This window comes from Bemisia tabaci, chromosome 4 (assembly GCF_918797505.1).
Source record: "Bemisia tabaci chromosome 4, PGI_BMITA_v3".
Classification (NCBI taxonomy): domain Eukaryota; kingdom Metazoa; phylum Arthropoda; class Insecta; order Hemiptera; family Aleyrodidae; genus Bemisia; species Bemisia tabaci.
Genome location: NC_092796.1, coordinates 34,271,322 through 34,294,773, shown reverse-complemented (window position 1 = coordinate 34,294,773; position 23,452 = coordinate 34,271,322). Strand labels below are relative to the sequence as shown.

Genomic DNA, 23,452 nt, shown 5'->3' with positions numbered 1-23,452 from the left:
GACTTGGTTTTTTCTGCTCAACTTGACCCGAGTGCATACCATGCATTGAAAAACATGTTTATTTGATTAAAATGAGCTCCCATTGGATATTTTCCGAAAAAAAATTCCAGTTGTTCAAAAAATAATTCAAACTGCTTTCAGATTTTTTTTTTTTTTTTTTTTTTTTTTTTTTTTTTTTTTCAATTCAAACACAAGTACCCCTTAATATGGAATAAGTCTTTCAACAGAATACAAGTTCACGGGACCATGCATATGGTGCAATCTCTTGAATAAACTGAATCAGTGAATTATGGCATGGATACACGTTTCAGATGTTAATCTTGTGCAAGGTTTTTTTCATTTTATCGTAGTTAAATAATCTGCTACTTTTTTTGTAAATGCCATCAACCACACATAAACCAACAAATAAGTAAGTGAAATAAATTTTAAAAAAAAGATATTTTTCAATAAATAAACCAAAATCAGAGTTTAAGCGAGCTTATGCTCAGGTTCCAACAAGTTTTCGACTTTAAAAATTGTATCATCGATAAATGATTACGGGTTTTGGTTTACCCAACTCAACTCCAAACATGCTCAAATGTTGCGTTCTTCGTAAATTTTTTAAATATCTCATAGAGATATGTTTTAGGAGTCACATCAATCGCGTATTAAAACAGTCGTATTTTAGCTTATCAAGGTGCTTTGTTTTTCAAATTATGCCTAAAGTGTTGTGAATACATGGATTTGTATGATCATCTCACCTTGAAACACCCATTACCTCACAAAATACGAAGGCGTGTATTCTGCCGTGCTAAGGAAGAACGCCGTATGACCCTTCAGGCGTTGCCATATTTTCTTTATTAATCAACGAATTTACTGGGAAAATTCTAAATATTTTTCCTCCAAATTTTCAGACAGTTATTATCCCAATTTAATCTATAATATCTGAAAATTTAAAGGGAAAATGTACATAAATTTTGTCAAAAACACATTTCTTGTCCGAGTAAATTTGGCAACTCTCGAATGTTCATACGGCGTTCTTCCTTAGCACAGCAGTATTAATGGCAGGCACGACTGGAGATAAGGAGGCAAATATGAGAAATTCGTGATTTCTTGGCAGTCCCTGCGCTAAATACTCACAAATACAGTTTTTCATAGCTAAGCGTTTTGTTAATATGCATGTCTGTTTCAGTGCTAGTTTGCTGTTTCAATTTCAATAGCAAGATTTTGGAAGCTAAAATAGATCAACTCATCTTAAAACCCATCCTATAAATTGCTTGAAAACTGACCCAGAAAAAGTACCTGATTCGAATCTTAAAGCTGTGCTTTATACATCTATGAACGATTATTCGACGTATCTCCAAAAGGTTTTGTAAGCAATTTTCCGCTTGAAAGGTTAGTCGGTTTTTTTAAACGTTTCATCATGAGTGCTTATTTTAAAATTTAAGGCGCACGAAAAATACTCAGTTTGAAATTGAACCAAACGCCTGAGATGATATTCCTGTAGATCTTTTTTTATAGTCATTAAAAAATGTTGCCGTTCTAGGTACCTAAATTTGTTGCGAATAATACAATGGTTCTGATCTGATCTCATACACATCCAGTCGAGTCAAGTCCTTCGGACGGATTAATTTTGTAACCGTGACAAAAAGAGCTTCGCGTATATTCATCTAGACGTTTTTGTCTTAATACAAAGTAATTTTGACAAAATATGCACCATTTTGACTAGCGACTAAATTAATTTCGGATTTTTTTCTTTTTTTTTAAAATAAATGTTCTATCGACCACCCTAAAAGAGACTATCCAATTTTTCTCCCAGGAGAAAATTGGCACAGAAATAGAAAAAAATCATCGACAGTGAAATAAGAGGACTTTTCAAAAGTGGGGGAGCCGGAAATATGATCCCTTTTTTAGATGGTGCAATAAGTATGACAAGAGCATGATACGAACAAGTATGACAGTAGAAAGTATGACAGGAAGTCCGCGAAGCCGCAAACCGGAATACGGCTTTCTGCAGTTTCATCATCGAATGATCAGCTCGGCCAGCAGGCCACCACTGCCACCAGGGCCACCTTCGCAGGCAATCCTGACACGCATTCGAAAAATCACGAAGGTGGACACTTTTAGAAAAAACAAAAATTGCAAAATTTTTATAAAACCCGACAAAACTAACGGTAAATTACGATGTTGACAAACTATCTCGCCTCAACTGTTAAAATCATAATTTTTCGTTAATTTGTTCGATACCATTCGTTATTTTAGTAGGGTTTCATACAAATTTTGCAATTATAGTTTTTTTTTAAAAAAAAGTGACCGCTGTTGTGATTTCGCGAGTACGTGTCAGCATTTTTTGAAGATGACCAGATGGCCGAAATGATCGTCATAATACAATAACACAAAAGTTGAACAAATCGAAAAGTACAAAAGGAAGAAAATTCTAAAAGTTACATAAAATAATCATCCCCGATTAAGCCAAATCTCACCGCAGTCTGTCTTCTTCCTGGTTTAAAATGAGCTTGTAATAAACTCAAAACAACCCGATTTTTTGGTATGTATATAATCTTTTGTATTTTTCAGCAGCCATTCTTCAGATTACGTTGTTTATTTCACTCGTTTTTTGGCTGATTAAGTTGTCCCTCATTTCCCAGAAACTACTTGTCGTGATTCAATTTTTTAATAGATATGGAAAAGTTTGACTTAATAACAGTCATTTTCGCAATTTTTCCTTTCTTTCAGTAATTTTGACTGTAACCGTCGATAAAGGGTTCCCTCTCCAATACGAGAATCATTTTAATCACAAGCAGGGTGTTAAATCTTACCTGAACTAGCCTCTAGAGGTCTGCTATTGACGGCACCAATAAGAACGATTAAGAATAGAAGCGCTTTGAATAGCTTTTTCACCTATGAATAAACTGGAATTGCACGGGGGTAGTGAACGAAAACAAGACCGCATGTTACGCGGAAAAGCGCTTGCTCTTCGGCCAGCCCGCCCCCGCGATTATCATCCCCCAATCGCAACGGATACCTCGCACACTTTCAGAGCTTGACTCCGCCCACCCGATAGCTCTGAACTGGGGAAAAATGACGTTCCTTTCGTAAACTCTCGAGGAGTCTCTTACTGCTCTGCAGTGCTAAGAAAGAACCCCGTATGAGGCTGCAGATGTTGCCGAATTTCCTCGGATATACTGCGAATTTTCGAGGAAATCGGTGAATATTTTTTCTCCAATTTTTCAGATAATTTTATTCGCGATCTGATTTACATTATTTGAAAATATCAAGAGAAAAAATTCATAACGTTTCTTAAAGTAGACATTTTAATTATTGAGGCTAACATTGTTACAAGTTACAACCCATCGTCTGTACAGCACGCATTTGACTTAGTTTTCACACAAATTTACTCATTTTTGCGGCAGAAAGCTCAGATTTTGTATTCGTAGCTCAATGTTTTGAAGAGGAGAATGTGAAATTTGGGAAATATTGGTTTCATCAAGCTGTGATGAATGACAATTATTTCACTCACTAGCAGATATTCGATTAAATAAAGGGCAAACTTACGCTTTTAGCTTTCGTTACTATGCGAAAAATTGGCTACTCTCCGTTCGAAAATTAGCCTTAAGGCATTGAAAATTTTGCTCGATTATAGTTTTCGGAAAGGGATGCTGAGCGTCATTATGTGAGGAAATCAAAATTGCATTCGAACTTTTGTCAAGTGTCAAAACACCTATACATCAAATTCCTAAGATCGGTAAAAAACTCTTTTCTTCGAAATGTTCATCTTTTTGGTAACATAGAGACGCTTTATCACCACCCTCCTCATCCGCCATGCGTCACTCTCTCAGAAGAGGTAGTACAGTCAAGTTTGCGACGTGCGCCCTTTTGATCGCTTGTGAGACCTCTAACATTTTTTTTCTTTTCAAAATGATAATTGATTAGGGCACATCCTATTTTTGGTTGTGTTGTCCACGTAGTCCTTGAAGCCCCACAACAGATGAGACAAACGAAACTAACACAATATGGATGGAAAGACGGCGCAGAAATACAACTATTCGTGCTTGATGGATGTCTGTGTTGCATCTACAAAATTGAAGGCGCCATGGCGCGAGTTGTGAATCTGCGATGGTCCGCAGCTCTGCTTTATGCTGCCAATGAGGTGTCGTGAGAAAATTAAGAAACGAGGCTCGATTATTACGGCTCTCCTATTTACGGCTGTGTTGCTCATACAGCCTTTAAAGCACCCTACAAATACAAGTAAGACAAACTGAAACAAACTGAAACAAACACAGTATGGAAGAAGAGCAAAGTGTAAGGAGGCGCGTTGATGACGGCGCAGAGATACAACTATTCGTATATGGTGGATGTCCGTGTTGCATCTGCAAAATATAAGGCGCCATGGCAAATTAGCACAATTTTTCGCTACTTTCAGGTTCGAAGTATATTAAGTAATCGCACAGAGTAAAATTTGCAAAATGGAACACTTTTAAGTAACCGGAAGACGTGTGAAATTGAAAGGAAAATTTAAAATCAAAGCTAAGTACTAGCAGCATCCATGCATCATTATTTTCAGAAGAATCGAGCCAGAGCCTGTAACCTATAATACTACTTTTAAAAACTAAAAGTCGGGAAATGATGCATCATTTTCGGGTGTTTGGGTTCATGAACTCGAGGAAAATGTAGGCCAAAAAAATCTTTTTAACCTCATCAAAAAATGAAACATTCAATCTGGTAAGTAAAAGGTGAAATTTTGAAATAGAGACAAGCTGTTCAGTAAGAAAAGTAAAAATGAAGAAATAAGAATACATGTATATTAAATGCACCAGAGATCTAAAGCAGGCTGCAGGAGGTCCCCTGGTCCCATTCGACAATCATTTTGTTGGCAATTTTTTAGGACGTCACCGAACAATTATTAGAGCCTAATTTTGCAAGATTAAACATAACTAAATTTTATTAAAATTCTCTAACTGATTGGGAATGGCGTGGCTTCTTTTGTCTATCCTCTTGAATCCTGAGTTTTTAGCCAACAAGGTGTGCAGTCATAGTTTAATGATATTTGCATTAACCAGTAGATCCTGAAGCCCGGTCAAGTAATTGATAGGAGACTTGTTTAGGTGAAACACGTGCCACGCGAGCTGTAAGGGACCGCGCGGTACATACGAGCCGTAGTTGTAGGTCTATAAAAATGTTTACAATAAAAAAAAAGGATAAAACTTCAAATTGAAAAAGAAGAAAACATTGAGGAACAACAGAGTCGATGCGTGATTGGGCCTAGTTTTTTTTAAATTTGTTCCTCGAATCTGAACGACATCTCGACATCGCGATTCTTCGACATCTCGAATCTAACTGGCAATATAGAGCAGAGCGTAACGAGTTCACATCTGGCGCCATTCCGCCTTCAAATTTGCAGATGCAACACGGACATCCACCGTGTACGAATAGTTGTATCTCTGCGCCGTCATCAACGCGCCTCCTTATACTTTGCTCTACTTCCATACTGTGTTTGTCTCAGTTTGTCTTATTTGTATTTAAAGGGTTCTTTAAAGGCTGTATGAGCAACACAGCCTTAAATAGGAGAGCCGTAATAGTCGAGCCTCGTTTCTTAACTTTTCTCACACCTCATTGGCAGCATAAATCGGAGCTGCGGAGCATCGCGAATTCACAACTCGCGCCAACGAGCTTGATGAAACTAGTATGTCCCAATTTTTCACATTCTCCTTTTCAAATATTGAGCTACAAATACAAAATCTGGATTCAGCAAATAAAAAAAAAAAACCAAAACATCAATTTTCCAGCACTTGTGTAGGTCCAGGCGCCTCTGGGGACTTATTTCCGGTTTATTTTTCCTGGACCTCCATTCACCACTATTATGCGTACGAGGACCTTTCTTTTCTCTTATTTTCTCTTTTCCCGTTCAGTTATGAATTTTCCGCATTTTTCCTCGGTCATTATTTTTTCCCTCATCTTATTTTGCTATGTCTGGCAGAGGGGCGCGTTTTCGATGCGTCAGGGGGGCGTATCTGCCAATGGCAGATTGGCCTTAGGGCCAGTTCGACTCTGTGTGGCTGCATCTCGCGGGGTACAAAACGGGTCAGTGGCACTCATTTTTTTTAAATTCATTATCAGAAAGCACGTAGTGAACTAAGCTTCTAGGTACTTTTTCGGATTTTTTTAACTTTAAAGAGCAGAAATGGAACCAGTTTGAAATGATATTTTTCGCGGGGTCTGATGACGTTGCCAGGCGGGGGCCTGCTACGTTTGCTGATCGGCTGAACTAAGCTTTTGAATTTGCTTTGCCGCGTCAACTTGACTGTCGGCTTTTGATCGGTCGGATTTACGATAACTATTTCGGCGGATGACGTCAAAAACCCGACTTTTCAAAGGACGATATCTCGGTTAATATTGAACGTAAAATGTTGCTGTTTGGACAGATCTTCGTATTTATAGTTGATCTACAAGAATCAAGCATCAAAACACGATTCTGTGACCAGCGCGCAACTGATCAATTTTACGAGCTCTATAGGCGAAAAAAGCCGAGGAATCTCTGCCGTGCTAAGGAAATATGCCGTATGAACCTTCAGGTGCTGCCAAATTTCCCCTGGCGAATCACTAATTTTCAGGAAATTTTTGAATAATTGTCTACCAATTTTTCAGATAATTTTGTTTGTAATTTGATCTAAAACTACTGAAACTTTCGAAGAAAAAATATTCATAATTTTCCTCAAAAATGAGCATTTTATCGAAGGAAATTTGGTAACTCTCGAATGCTCATACGGCGCTCTTCCTTAGCACGGTAGTCTTGGGGTTACGCACATTCCTGTGAGACTCACCGTTGAAACGCTTCATTTTTTAAGTGCCGAACTGCGATATCCTCGCACTGAAAAAAAAATCTCGGTGTATTTACTAAGAAAAGGGTAAAATTACCAAGAATTCAGGGTTCTATTTGATCCCAGTTTTTTCTTGGAAAAATTACCATTTATGGAATCGGTAATTTTACTGAGAAATCTCAGTAAAATTATTGACTCTCTCAGTAATTTTACTGGACCCCGGTGAAAACGCCAATAATTTTTATCGACTGTGGTAGAATTACCGAGATAAAATGGCAAAGTTACTGGGAATTGATTACAAATAAAAGTGGTATTCTTACCTGAAAAAAAACAGTAAAAATACCGTTTTTTAGGTAAGCCAGTCTGTCTTGGTAAAATTACCAATAATTGGTAAAAAAGTGAGATGGCAAAGGTACTAACGGACCTTGGTAAAAACGCCGAGAATTTTTTTTCAGTGCGAGAGCGGGAAGATTCGGCGGCGAAATATCGGGAGATTGAGCGTGAAGATGTCAAAAAGAACACCGGCTCAAAGTTCGAGGGTGACAGGGGCTAGTGACGAGGGCGAGGGGGGGGGGGAGCTTCCCTGTGAAGCCGCAGCTGCTGTGGCCTGTGAAATGCAAGTCCTGTGTCAAGTCACCCCCCGCACCCCTCCCCGAGAGCATCTCCCGAGACCCCATGCCATGCCGCCAAAGGAGACGCTTTAAAAAAGGACGACCGCGACTTACAAGCTACCCCGTTTGAGGTGTCACGCGTCGGGCCGAAAGTTTGCGCTAAAACGTTTGTTGTACACTTCAAAATGGACCACTACACGCAAAAAAAATAGTCGGTGCTGAAGACAGAACCCTCAGTTCACAGAGCTCCCGCACTTTCTTTGTTATACTTACAAAACTTTCCTGTTATGAAAACAGAACCTCGGTCGTGAGGACAGAGTACTCTGTTCTTATACACTGAAAAAAAATTCTCGGCGTTTTTACCAATGTCCGTTGGTACCTTTACCATCTCCCTTTTTTTTACCAATTATTGGTAATTTTACCAAGACAGACTGGTAAGCTTACCTAAAAAACCGGTATTTTTACTGTTTTTCTCGGGTGAGAATACCACTTTTATTGGTAATCGATTCCCGGTAACTTTGCCATTTTATCTCGGTAATTCTACCACAGTCGATAAAAAATATTGGCGTTTTTACCAAGGTCCCGTAAAATTACCGAGAAATTTCAATAATTTTACCGAGATTTCTCGGTAAAAGCACCAACTCCATAAATCGTAATTTTACCAAGAAAAAACTGGGATCAAATAGAACCCTGAATTCTTGGTAATTTTACCCTTTTCTTAGTAAATACACCGAGATTTTTTTTTCAGTGTAACGAAAACCTCTGTAGCTGTAACAAAGAAAGTGCAGGAGCCGTGTAAACAGAACTATTTTTTTCAGTGCATACAAGGTACGAATTCAAGCATTTAGATACATGTTTCTTAACCAAAATTTCACATACAACACGATTCGCGCAACGAATATTACTAAAACCAACTCCTAATGAAGATATTAACTTTTTTATTTCACATTGGTTACGGGAAATTTAAATTGCCCGGTCATGAGAAACGCAATACTCTACGTGAGTCAAATCGCGCCCTACAGCAGTTTTGGCAGACTTCTCAATTGAGCATTGTTCCCTTTACTGTTCAAAGTGTAAACAATTTGCTATAGCTGAGCCAAAGCGTCAAGATTGAGGTTGCCATATTTTCGTATCGCAAAGACTGCCATGGTAACGTTTAGTGTGCGATTTGACTCGCATTGACCATTGAGTTTCATGAGCGGGAGGTTTAAATTCAGGGTCAAGAAACATTAAATGTCTTGGTTACGAGTTAATTTCAATAATTTTCGTTGCTGGAGTCAAGTTCTACGTGAAATTTTGGTTGAGAAAAATTCTTAACATCGTACCTTGTCTAGTGGTCCATCTGAACGATTTGGGACAAAACTTTTCACCTAGTTTATGTGCTAGTTCGCGGCTCACGTATAAGTTTTCGTAAAGCAGGCCGCGTAAAAATAATTATATTTGGACTAAGTATGTTTTAGAAAATGGAACCGCTTTGAACATAGAACATTGTTGTTTCTATAATAGTGGTTTCTTATTACGAAATTCAGTTAATTTGTGATCTTAACGACGGAAAAGATGTAGTTATTTCGATATACGAGAGAGGTCCTCTTGGGTTCAATGGCCTTCTATAAAACCTAATATTATTGTCACGATTTGACGCAGATTTTCCAAAAATAAATTAAAGAAATAAGTACAGAATAATATAAATCAACAAACATTATTAATAAAATGAATGGAGAATTTCCTGTGAGGGGAAGGCAGCAGTGCTTCCACGAAATAATCCAGAGATACCGGTTGCCCACTGACCTTTAAAAAAACGTGTACATGTGGCGTTAGGGTGTCGCAGAGCGGCAAAGCGTTCCGCATATGGACAACAATAAGTGCCCCACAGAGTAAAAATTTATAGCAGATTGATAGTTGATTGCTAGATCTTTTTCCTCATATGTTGTAAATTCCCCCTACGACGATAAAGTTGGAAATCAGGTAGGCACGTGAAATTAGTACGATTCACATAACGCCACTTTCTTAATAGAAGATTTTATCTTCATTTCCGCTACAAAAATACTGCAGCATGGGGTGTTATATGGAAAGTAGAGCTTATTCAAAACTGTAGGTAGCTTCTGTCAGTGTAGGAACGATAAGTCATAAATTGCATCTTTGCCAATTAATGAGAATGGGTATCAACTAAAGGAGGAAGCTTAAAAAAGTGCAAAGATTATATATCGATGGCTAAAGTGCGAAACAACGTATCTTAATGGAGGTGCTTCAAAATCTCTGATCCTATTTTATGTTTTCGAAGAGAGACAAAGCAACTATTTAGCTTGAAATTTCTACGGAATATTCTGCTAACAGAGAGGAAAAACCAAGGAAATTTTCAAGAGATTTAGTCGACTGGTTTACCAAAGAAAAAATAAAGTATGATAGGAAGTTTGCGACGTCACAAACGGAAATACGTGCTCTCGCACTTTGACTATCGATATAGTTAGTTTTAAGGTGAGTACGACATGTCTTTTTACCGGGTGGAAAAAATTGATCCAAAGTTTTAGTGTTACCTACCAAATATGGCAACAACGCTCTTCAGGATCAAACCACCGTACAACGACCGCGCTATTAGCGCACACTCTTGAGAACCGTAACCAGGCGTGCAATCAAAATGTCATCTATCGTCTGATTTTTCACCCGCTGCGTCAGATTCTCTTACAAACTTCATCTTTCTGCCTCGACACACCTCGAAAATACTTCCCTCGTGGAAATAATTAGCATAGATACTCCGCGGTTTCGGCAGTTTGTAGCCTTTTGTGAACAGAAATTGTTCGATGACTAAATTTCTAAACCGCGTATCTCCGCGTGTGACAATGCAACATTCCTGGCATACTTCATTTTTTTTTTTTTTTTTTTTTTTTTTTTTTTTTTTTTTTTTTTTTTTAAGAAAACTGGTCAACATAATTTCTTGTAAACTTCCTTAATTTTATCTTTCGTTGGGAAAATACTAGGGTGCAGAGCCCCCTGTTCGCTACGTGGCTCAGCCCCTAGAGGGCGATTTTCGCGCCCTCTAAGATCTGCTTTGTTGGCACCCGTTGCTTAATTCAAGTAAAGTGGCCTCGTCTAGGGACTATCTCCAATTGCTAGACGCAAAAATCATAAAAATCGGCCGGACAAATCTTCAGAACAAACTGTGACAAAAAATGAACATCGCCATTGTTTAAATGGGCGAATTACCAACTTCATCACATTATATGAAAACACATGGGTCATATTTCTAAAATTGAATTAGAGCGGGCAAATTTAAGGGCTTTCTCCTTGGTAGCCACAAAAATTATGGAATTTGACCCGATAGAACTGTAGACTGCTTTGACAAAAAATGAAAATTTAGAGGGTCAGAGAGCTCCTAGTAATGAATTTTCAAGCTTCAAAGTTGGCTTGTTTCTCTTCTTGCGATAAATAGGAGCGGGAATTTGGAAACACCGCCATGGAGATACGTGCTCTTGCACTTTCGCCATCGATATAGTCTATCGAAAAACTAAAACAGAATTTGGAATTTTCAATGTGACCATCCAATTCTACCTAAAATCATGGTTTAGACATCTATCAGGGTGCTTAATGTCGTACCCTGTCTTTCATCGATAATTCTCGCTCTCTTTCTTTATTGCAATTCTTTTTATCTGCTCGCAGGTGTTTAAAATCGCTAGGACTATGAATAAAATCGGCTATCTAATAATATCTTTTTTGTGGCTGGCGCCCATTACATTAAGCTATTATTTGCCAGGGGACGAATTATCGGTAAGTGGCTTGGATATCAATGTAGTAGTTTCACCATTTAATTAGCAACATATTTTTAATTAATTTTATCATTGTTCTTCGGTGTTTGCGAGTGAAACATTGATTTGATGTTCTGATGGGACAACAGTATATTTTAATTTAGTCGTGTGAGATGAAATATATGTAAAACAAATTTAGGTTTCTTCATCCTAATTTTTATGTGCATACATTATTTTTGGGGATTTTTCCTCCAATCAGCCAAAATCATACAGACACAAGATTTTTCGTCAAATAACTGAGGATTTTTACTACAGTAGCGAGGTTGTTTTTTGTTTCATTTTTCTTTCTTTACAATAATATGTAAGTTTTTGACTTTCCCGTAAACATTAAATCCACACGACTATAAGTAAGTGGTTGGTGTAATTGTTTCATCATATCCGTAGTACCGACTGATTAATTATCTGAATTATAGGTAGAGTTGAGGTTGTTCAATAACTTCATGATCAAGTTTGGAAAGTCTTATGAAAACGCAGCGGAACAAGCGAAAAGATTCGACATCTTCAGAACCAATTTGAAAGTCATTGCAGAGTTGAATAATGATCGCTATGATAACGCGACCTATGGAATTTCGAGATTTGCTGATCTCACTGGTAAGCTATGCTTAAACAAATAAAGTAATAAAGCGCAAATTAAATATATTTTATTTTTTAACTCAAGAAGTTTTCCCACACAAGCAGTATGTCAAATAATTGAAATTTTTAAAATTTTGTTCACTTATACTTGCGACGAAATTCATTTGTATTGTGCAGACGCGTCACCAGTGGCGTGGCGTGCTTTGCGATATATCGATTGAGCTGTCATTTAAACCTATGGAAAAGGATCGATTAACAGGGTGTTCGCAGCGAACACCTTAATAATCGATTCTTTACCACGGATTCAAATGGGGAAATATCGATAATCGATCATTCACGCAACGCCACTGCGCGTCACCGCACCGATGATGAGCAGCCCGCTCGAAACGCGTCAGCACAGTACAAATGAATTTCGTCGCAAGCAAGTAAATAAAATGTCATCAATTTGAATTACTTAATTTTTTTTGTCATTGTACCTCGCGTGATCGTGGAAATAAAAATTTCTTGATCACCCACCTTAAAATCTCATGAGTGTCTCTTTCATATGCCTGAAGTTCGAGTCTAAATATTTCATAGGTTTTTCGGTGATACAAATGAAAATAAGTACTAACTATAAAGGCGTTCAGCCAGAGATGCCATGGAGGTCGCGTAGATCAAAGGGGGATATAAAAATTCTAAAGAGGTTAGCTTTAGCCTAGCTAATGGTGTCAAACTCATATCAGCGCCTGCAAGACTGTAGGAATACTTTACGCATTGCGCCAAACAGTGCGGTCGGCGTCAAACGCGTATTAGTGCCTACAAGACTGCATGAATACTTCTCGCATTGCACCAAACGCAATGTCAAAGTTATTTGCGGTAGCTACTCGACCACGGGTATAGGCACATATTGCCGCTAACTGGATTGAAGGCGCATCACATTGTGCAGATGACTCGACACTTGACTGAGCTCCCTTCCTTGGCTTGCGCGACGCTAAAAGCGCCGCAAAACTAGGACCACGCGTCATTTCTTTTAACGGTCCCTGCCCAGTTTTTGCCACAATTAAAGGGTAAATAAGTATCTTAATTGCAACGATTCAGCAACTCGGACGTTGTTTAAACGATGCAGCGATTCTGAAACTTGATTTGCGTAAAATTAATTTTGGTTTGATAAAAAGAAAACAGAACGAACGGGAATATCGCGTCGAAATTTTTTGTGATTTTATTTCAAATCATTCCGGAAATTTCTCGGAAATTTTCACAAAAACTGGGTGTGGCTTTTTTTTTTAAAAAAAAATTGATTAAAAATAAAAAAATGAGTTGAGATTTGCAACGTTGCAATCCGAGATAAGAACACTTTTTCTCCGCGTGCATGCGTCGATTTTTGATTTCATTTACGGCAGGCGTAACGAGATAACTATTCGACCATGGGTGCGTGGGCATATTGCCGCTAGCCGAATGGAAGGCGCGTTACACTGCAAAGATGACACCACCGCGTTCCCTTCCCTGGCTTTCGGGATGCTACAGTCACCGTTAAACTAGGATCACGTGTCATCCATCAGTCTTGCCTCTCTGCTCCGGTTTTTACCATAAGTAGAGGGAAAATATGTGTCCTCATTGTAACGATTCAGAAAATCGGAGTATATTTAATTTTTTTTGTTTTGTTACATAAAAAGAAAATAGAATGAATATCGCGTCGAAATTTTCGATGCTTACATTTGAGATCATCTAGGAAAATTCGTGGAAAAACTGTGTGAAGCTTTTTAAAAACGGTGTACAAAAATGAAACATAAAAATTGGTACACAACGTTGCAATCAGAGACGAATATGCAATATCTTTCGCATGCACCCGTCGGCTTTTGAATCCATTCATCTCTTAAATAACTTGAACGTGGTTGTTCTAATATTTTTACGTGTAGTTTTTCTCAGTGGTTAGAGGCCGCGTACGGCCACAAGCCTCTAGTTGTTGTATATTTGTATTACAATTTGTATGATATTGTATATCGTAGATTAAGTTGTGGTGCATTGGCCAAACGGCGCGCTATTTTTTGGCCATAATCCGAGATTTAACTCGCTGTTTTCAGGATTTGGTTGAAAATTAGATACTAGATTCTGATTGGTACAAATTCCAGCTGTGATACAACAGTCATCCATCCAAAAAATTAACCGAATCCAGTCACGAGAATTCGCCAAATGAAAAAAGACAACTTAAAATTGGACGTATTTCTGCCAAAGGAACTATGTGCATCATGACGTGAGCCCTGTTATCTATATATTCTAATGGGTGTCAGGGCTCGTGTCTTAATGCAAATGGTTCCTTTTGGCAGAAATACGTCCAATTGGGCTTTGGTCCAATTTTTTCAGGTGATGAGTTCAAGAAAAAAATGTTGCGTTTCAATAGCAGTCTGCCGGAGAGCCCTTTGAGAGAGGGAGGCTCCAAAATCCGTGCGTCACGTATAAAACGCGCGGGTGGCTCAAGCAGCCACACCGGGGGCTCGTTCAGTTGGACGGACAACAGGTACTACCCTCCTGCGCAGGATCAGGTTAGTGAACTAGTGGCAATCTTATAAGTTGGCAACACGTTTTTCTCCATTCAAATTCATTAAAAATACAGATTAAGGCGAGACAAGAAGCGAATTTTCGCGATCTAATATCATTCATCAAACGAATTGATCAGTGTTGAGTGATGCCGATGATCGGCGGTAGCAGGAGCCAATCAGAGTACAGATTTTTCTTTACAATGAAATTAAAAAGAAAATAAGAAAACACGGAACCAGGGGCGTAGCTAGGAAATTTCTCTGGGGAGGGCCATAGGACCACCTCTCGTGGTGAAGAGAGTGGAGGAGGGGGTGAGGAATGGACGATCCCGTTTTTCTGGGGGGGGGGCACGAGATTTCTGGGGGGCAGGCCCCCCCAGGACCCACCTAGCTACGCCCATGCACGGAACACAAAAACACAGCAAATTGCAAAAACACCAGGCTTGAAGTGGCAAAACACAAAAACAGAAAAAAATGACTAGACAAAAATTCTGATGAAGGATGGAGTTTCTGGCATCGATTGCATCAATTCAAAAATCGAGTCCCGAGGTGAATTCGAAATTTCAAATTGATGGATTTCAACGGTCTCCGGTGAGACCAACAAAGAAGTCGAATATCATTTAAAAAAATGCACAGTCGTCGAACGCCATTCAACCGTGAATGATATTGGATCGCGAAAATTCGCTTAAGCAGTCTCACCTAGAATCGATCATTTTACATAATTATGTCGAGGGCGAATAGTCGAATCAGGCATTTTGTCAAATACCTAGGCAAATAGTCAAATATTCTTACCTAGATTGAAATTTTGGGTTTTTACCCTCATTCTAGACAAGATAATTCGGAATTCTTTGTAAAACTATGCAGCGTACAATAGTATTTTAAACGATTTTAAGATCCTGTATGCACATCTATCATGCAATTTCATCATGCAATTATTATTATCTTTCCTTTTGATTCACCCCTTCGCAGGACACTTGCGACTCGTGTGGACATATCGGAGGGGTAAGCGCCGTGTCAATCATGTATTCGGCTCAGAAGAAGAGGAGGACAAATCTATCAATACAGCGTGAGCATGCAATATAATTATTTTCACTCTCTCTCTCTCTCCTCTTATCTTTTCCTTAAGGGAAGTCGTAAGTAATTTCTTTTTTAAAAAAAATCCGTTTTTAAAAAAAAATTGAATTTTACTTATCCTCAGCTATAATGGGCTTGGAGGAAAAGGCGCCTAAGTGCAGTTTTTGCTATTTCATGAAATACGTGTTTGAAGTTCCGAAATTACATGGATCCTTGTGGCGGAAAGTTAGTTCAAACATACTTTTGGATACCAACTTGAGAATTGAAATTGGGGGGGGCGAATTTTTCACAGAATATACATCAAGACTAGTTTTACTTGAAATCATTAATTCCTCAAGTTTTTGAAAAACTGCACCAATGTGCCTTGTCCTCCAAGCCCTTCAATTCAAAACCGAGTTTTTTTTTTAAAAATCTGATTATTATTGAATAAGTTATGCAATGATTTGTGACGCACGGAGTCATGCAATCCTTCTTTTTGTTCAAAATTTCAAATGGGTTTTTATCGAAACAACTTTTTTGACCTTAGGGTACAATTTTTCCTGAATCCCAGTCGAGGCACGTTAAAATTGTCCTGTTTATGATGCCATGTCGATCTCTTTAAAGCTTTCTTCATCATAAAGTAAATCATATAAGGGGCTTGGAGGACAAGGTGCGTAAGATCAGTTTGAGAAAATTTTTTAACAATTTCAAGGAAAATTAATCTGAATGCTTATTCTGTGAAAAATTCGCTCCAAAATTCCAATTTATAAGCATCGAAAATTCAGTTTAAACTCTCTTACCCCCGCAGAAGGATCCATGCAATTTCAAAACTTCAAACACGTATTTCTCGAAATAGCAAAAACTGCACTTATGCGCCTTGTCCTCCAAGCCTCTTACATGTCACCTCATATGAAAAGGGGCTGTTATGGGACGACTATTAATACGACCCTTGCAGTGATGGCTAATTTCTATTCACGTGGCAGAGCTCATAGACTGTGACCCACGCTGTTGTAATGCTGTGACTTACACGAGTTTGTTCGAAGCCATACGGGACACTTACTTGGCATCGGAGACGGACTATCCTTACAGAGCGAGCTTTCGTGCCGGGGAATGCGATAGGGCCGCTGTAGCCAAAGGCGTCGCCACCATCAAAAGCTGGAGATTGATCTCAGGCGAGGCCAACATTCTGGCCAATCTCAAAAACGGCCCTCTACCTGCTAAGATCAATGCAGACAGAATACAGGCAAGTTTTGATTTGTATTCTTTCTTTTAAGTTTGACAAGTCAAGAAACTTCTCTCTATATTTTAATTCACGATCATGAGATGTGAGGGGAGGGAGGAGTTCAGAGATCAGTGGGCCTAAACAAGGCCTGCCGGCTGATTGTTGAAATTGATCGACAAAGCGATGACAAAGAAGACAAAAAGGATATGCAGAGGCCCTATTGGTGCAATGGAGTGGTTGCAATCGACAAAGCAGGTAGATAATATACTAACTAACGGCAACCTACGAGAGACCCCATCGTTAGTCCATCATTTTCTTCTTTAGTCTGTAGGAAGCAACCATTTCAACCAATACTACAACCGCTCCATACTTTCTATGTCTTCTTTGTCCATCGCTATGTCTATCAATTTTAGCAATCAGTCCGCTGAATTGATGCACTATGTAATATATGTTCATGCAATGCAACTAAAACAGTATTGCGTTTGATGCAACTATTCGTGTTTGAAGGATGTCCGTGTTGCATACACACGATGTTTAAGGCGTTATGGGTGTTTCTCTCGGGCAGAAATTTGCGAATCGCACTTTTACGGTTCGCTTGCGAAAAGTGGCTTAGAGTTAGCCACAATGTGCACACGAGGAGGAGTCAATACTATCTGAAGAGAGAAAAAAGTTTAAATTAGCCCCAAACTTCAGAGAGATTTAATTGTCACCGCAGATTTTTTTTCTGGGGAAGATACATCTAATCAAGCATGAACTGAGTCTCAATTTGGTGGGTCAAACCCGTTTTTTTTTCCAGTATTATCAACTATAACGGTGACTGAACCACTTTGTTTGATTTGTCATACCACCTGTTCCTGATCTCGTTTCTTTTTTGCGAAACGATACGGCCCTCCTATTATATGGATTTCATTACTCCATTTTTAAATGAGGTCCGACCATTAGTGGCGCATTCATAAAAGGGCCTATCTGCAAAGAGAAACTAATGACACTTATGTTCTTTCTAAATGAGCCCGAAATACTTGTTCCTCACTGCAGAATGTAGTTCTCTGAATTAATAATCCACTTAATTTTCACTTGAACAGCACTATAGAGGTGGAGTCATCACGAATTGCCCCAACACCGGGTCCAATCATGGGGTGACTATCGTAGGATACGGAGTTGGTGAGTGACATAGGATTAGTTATATCAGAAAAAATTTAAAGGGCAAGAATTCAAAATAAGATAAGTAGATAATAGTTTAAAGACGAAAATATGTGTATAAGTTCACTACCGGCGGATTAGGGTTCCTTTTAGGTTTGTATTCCTCGAGAACAAGCCCAAAGTTCCTCAAGTTGACCCAGAAAAAGCTGAGCGTTCAGGAAACCGAGACGCAGGGTAGTGCAGTGGCGTGGCATGCTTTGCGTTATATCGATTTATTTACCATGTGAACCTCCATAAAGAATAAATGGATTTTTCCCGTAAAAATCGATAAGCAAGATGTCCGCAACGAACACCTTGATTATCGATTCCTTACCATACCTTAAATGGAGAAATATCGATAATCGATCATTCCTTCTTACGAGTTTTACTTTTTTACTCACCGCGCCGTTGTTAAGGGCTCTGCCGACGTCTTCCAAAAGTAGGAGGAAAACTCATCCATTAAGTGAGATTGGGTTAATTATTGTAATCGGAGGATATGATACGTGAGTTAGTGTAAACGTTTCACTTACTTTACCAATTAATTGCACATTGCACGGTGGCGTGGGCTGAACTTTTTCACGGAGAGTCTATGAGGCCAAATACGTCTGGCTCCAAAGAAATCGATTCTGAAGATTACAAATTCAGGGCAGGGGGGGGGGGGGGAGAACGGGAGAATGATCCAGATTATCCAGACTTCCAGAGTACACCGCTGATTTGGTATAACCTGTCACAATATAACTTAAAGTTTTGGTTATATATTTATCTTTTTGCTGCTTAAAATTTTCATTCAAGTGAATATCAGATACTAAAATGTGAGAAATTTACCGGAAATATAGACCTTGTTCTACGATCCTGACCTCTTGACAAATAGGATCGAATTGACGTAAAGCTCATCGTTGCTTCTCCGATGTAAGGGCGTGTCTCGATTTCCACGTGAGACGTGAGCCCTCTTTTACATATAAATCCATGGTTTTTGGGGCTCATGCGCGGAGATTGAGTTACGCTCTTACGTCGAACTGCCGTGCTAAGGAAGAACGCCGTATGAACATTCGAGAGTTGCCAAATTTCCCCGCATAAAACATGAATTTTTCAAGAAAGTTATGCATATTTCTCCTTGAAATTTTCAGACATTTCAGATACAATTACGAACAAAATCCTCTTAAAAATTGGAGAAAAAATATTCAAAAATTTCCCTGAAAACTCGTGATTTGTTGAGGGAAATTTGGCAAAGCCTGAAGGCTCATACGGCGCTTTTCCTGAGCACGGCAGCGAAGAGCGATGGTAATTCGTATGTACTTCCTGAATATCTCTGTGGTTCTCTGAGCTTCCTGATATCCTGATAAAATGTCATACTTCTCCTTTACAGAGGACGGTGTTAATTACTATCTCGTGCGAAATACTTACGGTCCAGGTTGGGGCCCATTGGAGGTCAGTGCATGAAATCTTTTTAGTTTCCCAATTTGTAATGCCAAGCATAAAATCTCCAGCAATTGTTATTTTACTGGCAAACCTTGCTCCGCAGGCAAAACGCGTGTTGAATCTGGACAGCATTTTGAAATATGGGACTATACTATTTCTGGCTCATTTTAAAAACAACATATATGTCGTTAGTTTCCCCGCTGTTTTTGGATGAGTCAGAGATAACGGTTCCTTACATCAAAATAAAGTCCATTCAGGAGGAAAAAGTTTTGCGAACAGTGTCCCATTTGACAAAAATAGAATCGAGGGACTTGGAGGACAAGGCGCATAAGTACAGTTCTTGAAAAAGTTGAGATATTAATGATTTTAAGTAAAAGTAGTTTCAACGCAAACTCTGTGAAATATTCGCTTCCAAAGTCCAATTTTTAAAAATCAAAACGTCTGTTTGGACTTTCCGCCACAAAGATCCATGTAATTTCGGAACTTCCAACACGTATTTATGCAGCTACTGCCGTGCTAAGGAGGAACGCCGTATGAACCTTCAGGCGTTGCCAAATTTCCATTGATAAAACACAAATTTCTAAGTAAACTTATGAATATTTTCCATCTAATTTTTCGGATAATATTGTTCGCAATTTCACCTAAAGTTCCTGAAAATTTCATGGGAAAATATCCGTAGCTTTCCTCGAAAAGAAACATTTTATCAAAGGAAATTTGGCAACTCTCGAATGTTCATACGGCGTTCTTCCTAAGCACGGCAGAGCAGTGGCGTGGGCGTGCTTTGCGATACATCGATTGATCTGCCATTTAAACCTATGGCAAAGGATCGATAAACAGGGTGTTCGCAACGAACACCGTAATAATCGATTCTTGATCCCAATTTCAAATGGGGGAATATGGAAAATCGATAATTCACGCTTCGCCACTACCATGCTGCCGTGCTAAAGAAAAACGCCGTATGAACATTCGAGAGTTGCCAAATTTCCTTTGATAAAATGTTTATTTTTGAGGAAAGCTACGGATATTTTCCCTTGACATTTTCAGAAACTTTAGGTGAAATTGCGAATAAAATTATATGAAAAATTGGAAGAAAAATATTTACACATTTTCCCGAAAATTCGTGATTTACTGAAGGAAATTTGGCAGCGCTTGGAGGCTCATACGGAGTTTTTCCTTAGCAAGGCAGTATGCAAATAGGTACTTTTTTTCGAATGAGTGGCAATAGTAGTTCCTCATTGCAAAATGTAATCGAATTACTTGTCTGTGTGCACTCAAGTCCCGTGGACGCTTACAGTGTACCTATCCATAATTGCTCTAATGGGAGCTTCACGATCCTTGCTTTTTGGATATAATTTGCTCGATGCTCTGTTTCCTTCCTTTTCTCCAGGGGCATCTGAAGGTCCAAAGAGGCACATGTGACATCGAGGAGAGGGTTTATTCCATTGAAATCAAGACCAAAAGAAGCGGAGGCTGCTTCATGTGTAAATGAATTACCAATACACACACACACAAAGGTGACCCAAAAGTCCCTTATTTCACCCCCTCTAACTTTTCACCTAATTCCTAATTGAGGTAAAGATTTTAAACTTGGGGGATGCTCCTTAGCAAAAGGAGCTACATTTGGGGCCCTTTAAAATTTTCAGAGACCCCAATGAGAAGACCCCTTTAAGGTTCTTCGTTCAAAAGAGCATAAAAAAAGAAAACTTTCCGCGCGAACCCGAAGTCAATACCTCAAACTGTTTCAAAATGGCGGCTGGTTGAAGTCCAAGAGAACCGAAAATTGATAGCGATTACCTGTCGATGGATTTGCGCTAAAATCGATAACTGTGGGTATTTTTACATGAGAAGAACAATTTGGTGTTAGATTTTTAAAAAATCCGAAATTTCCAAAATTTCTTCCGTACAGAGTTCGCAACATGACCGAGAACTTGGCACCTCTGTTTTTTGCTGAAGGATTCACTTGAAGGGATATTTTGAATGATGAAATTATCAATGAAGTTTTTCTAAAAAAAATATTCGGTCATTTTGAACTGCAACCAGCTGCTATTTTGATAACTTCAATTTTTTCGAAAATCTGGTGTCAAATTCGATGTTCCTTGTGTCAAAATACCCCCAGATACCAAGTTTCAGGCAAATTCATCAACGAAAAACCTAGGTACTAACTTTCGATCATTTCGAACATTAACCAGCCGCCATTTTGAAACAGTTTGTGGTATTGACTTCGGGTCTGCGCGAAAAGTTTTCTTTCTTACACCCTTTTGAACAAGGAATCACGAGGGGAGTCTCCCCATTTAAAAAAAAAAGTTGGGGTCTGCTGCCCTTCCCCCAAGGAAAAGACCCCTCTGAAAATGTTAGAGGGCCAAAAAATAGTTCCCTTTGACTTAGGAACATCCCCTAAGTTTCATATAAAAGAAGCAAAATGGCTCCGTCCCGAATGAAAAATTCGCAAAATCGGCAGAGGTATAAAAGATTGTAAAGGTGTAGATACAGACGGCGATTAATCCGGCCCTTATTATTACACGGCCCTTTATTGCAGCCGTTGGACTCCTCGTTGTAACAAGTGTATACATTGGACATATAGTATGTTGTCATATTATGGGATTACTCGCCGTGTGTATCTAGGCCTTCAGTCTGACTGGTGACGTCATGCGCTCCTAATGTTAATTATTCTCTATCATCTGTTCCGACTTATTCATTATTTATGCATTGTGATGAATAAAATATCTTCTCAAATCGGTGACAATACGTTTTGTTGTTTTGGCGCTTCTGGTTTACCAGTTGCGCCCTTTTTATTCCAGCCGTTGGACTCCTCCTTGTAACATGTATACATACATTGGACATAGTATGTTGTCATATTATGGGAAATGACGCCATTTTGGTACAGGCGGTAAAATTTTCATCTCGTTCGTTATCTCTTATTTTTAAAAAACCGCGTAGAATGTCGAGCTTTCGGCAAAAAAATTGTGCACGGACGTATTACCGGGTTATACATTATTTTAAGGTCCTCGTCGTGCTTAAATATTTATATCTGATCTGTATTTTCCGACTAAATTTGAAAAATTTATCAGCGTCATCACGCTGATTTCTCAGACATTTAGTGACGTATTGCTGTGCTTGATTGATTTATTCTCCAAGTGGGTTTTCTCTGTGGCCACCATTATCTCACCTCAAACTTCAAGAAGAAAAAGAGAAAATAATGAGCATTGTATATGATGGAAAATTGCTCTAGAGGACCCATTACGTTTATAAAGGCCAAAATCAGATGTTTAATCAGATGATCAATCGGTTAATACCAATTGATTGATTTAATTCATGAAAATCAAAATCCTAATTTCCTCAGGGCCAATCTATTGGGCCAAAACGCTAATAAGGCGAAGCTTCGAAAAACAGCTGTGAAATGCATATGGCCAATAAGCGCGCGTGATTTCTGAACACGAGAACACGTCTCTTAATTCTCCGACCTTAAAGTCTATTTTTTAGTTGAATTAGTGTATTTTTCAATTTGCAACAGCGCCCCCCGGGTGGCCAAGTCCCACTGCGCCCGTTTGCAACCCCGGAGATCGGGGTTCGATATCTTGCCGGGGAGAATTTGTTTTCATGGTTCTTTTTTAACTGAAAGAGTGTGGGCAACTATATTACTTCTGCCACTTATTTTTTTTTTTTTTTTTTTTTTAATATCTCACTATACGCAACTATGACAAAACGTAAAGATGATGATGCGTTTGTGTAATATAGCCCCTTCACTTTGTAGCTTCCACGAGTGTAGCTCTTAGGAATTATCCATAAACTAGGACGAAGCAAAGATTCTTAGAAAAAACTGGCGGGAGGGGGGAGGGGGGGGGGGGGTCTAAAAAAATGAGAAAACTAGAGAAATTACAAATTGGCCCCTCAATCAATTTTGTACGCAATGTATAATACTTGGTAAGCAAAATACTTTGAAGTTCAAATGGATTGCAAAACGCATTATACTACCTACTATTTTTAGCTCATCCATAAAATCACCTATCTTCCTTGAGAAATTCATGACACATATTGACGGTGTGAGTCGGCAATCATATAACCCGTTTGCGGTGTCTGAAAATCTTCGCCTCTATGTTATTTTTTAAAGGAGAACAAATTGACATCATTCCTTAAAGTTAATGCAGAATTTTCTTCGCACAGAGGGGAAAAATCACGGAAGTTTTAAAGAATTGCCGTTGAGTAGTTTTCCGTTTAAAAAATAGAGTATGACAGGAAGTCTGCAACGTCGCAAACCGAGTTATGCGATTGCCGACTTACACCGTCG

The 23,452-nt window shown here is 38.8% G+C and overlaps 2 protein-coding genes across 3 annotated transcripts in view; one reads left to right on the top strand and one right to left on the bottom strand.

Annotated features, from left to right (window-relative positions):
• Positions 1–3,337, bottom strand: part of LOC109039335 (photoreceptor-specific nuclear receptor) — a 31,994-nt gene extending 28,657 nt beyond the window's left edge. Inside the window, exon 1 of the mRNA XM_019054813.2 lies at positions 2,799–3,337. The gene's annotated coding sequence lies outside the window, so the exon portion shown is untranslated. The remainder of the gene's footprint in view (positions 1–2,798) is intronic.
• On the top strand, positions 783–21,912 carry LOC109039474 (cathepsin F). Of its 2 annotated transcripts, XM_019054997.2 has the most exons (9): positions 1,098–1,374; positions 11,063–11,170; positions 11,622–11,799; positions 14,122–14,300; positions 15,264–15,360; positions 16,331–16,590; positions 17,652–17,730; positions 19,115–19,176; positions 20,555–21,912. In XM_019054997.2, the coding sequence occupies exons 2-9, from the start codon at positions 11,084–11,086 to the stop codon at positions 20,654–20,656; spliced, it is 1,044 nt and encodes a 347-aa protein (XP_018910542.2). In that variant the 5' UTR covers positions 1,098–1,374; positions 11,063–11,083; the 3' UTR covers positions 20,657–21,912. The 2 variants fall into 2 exon arrangements, with proteins under 2 accessions (XP_018910619.2, XP_018910542.2); XM_019055074.2 differs by lacking the exon at positions 19,115–19,176 and having other exon boundaries at positions 783–1,374.
• The last annotated feature ends 1,540 nt before the right edge of the window (positions 21,913–23,452 follow it).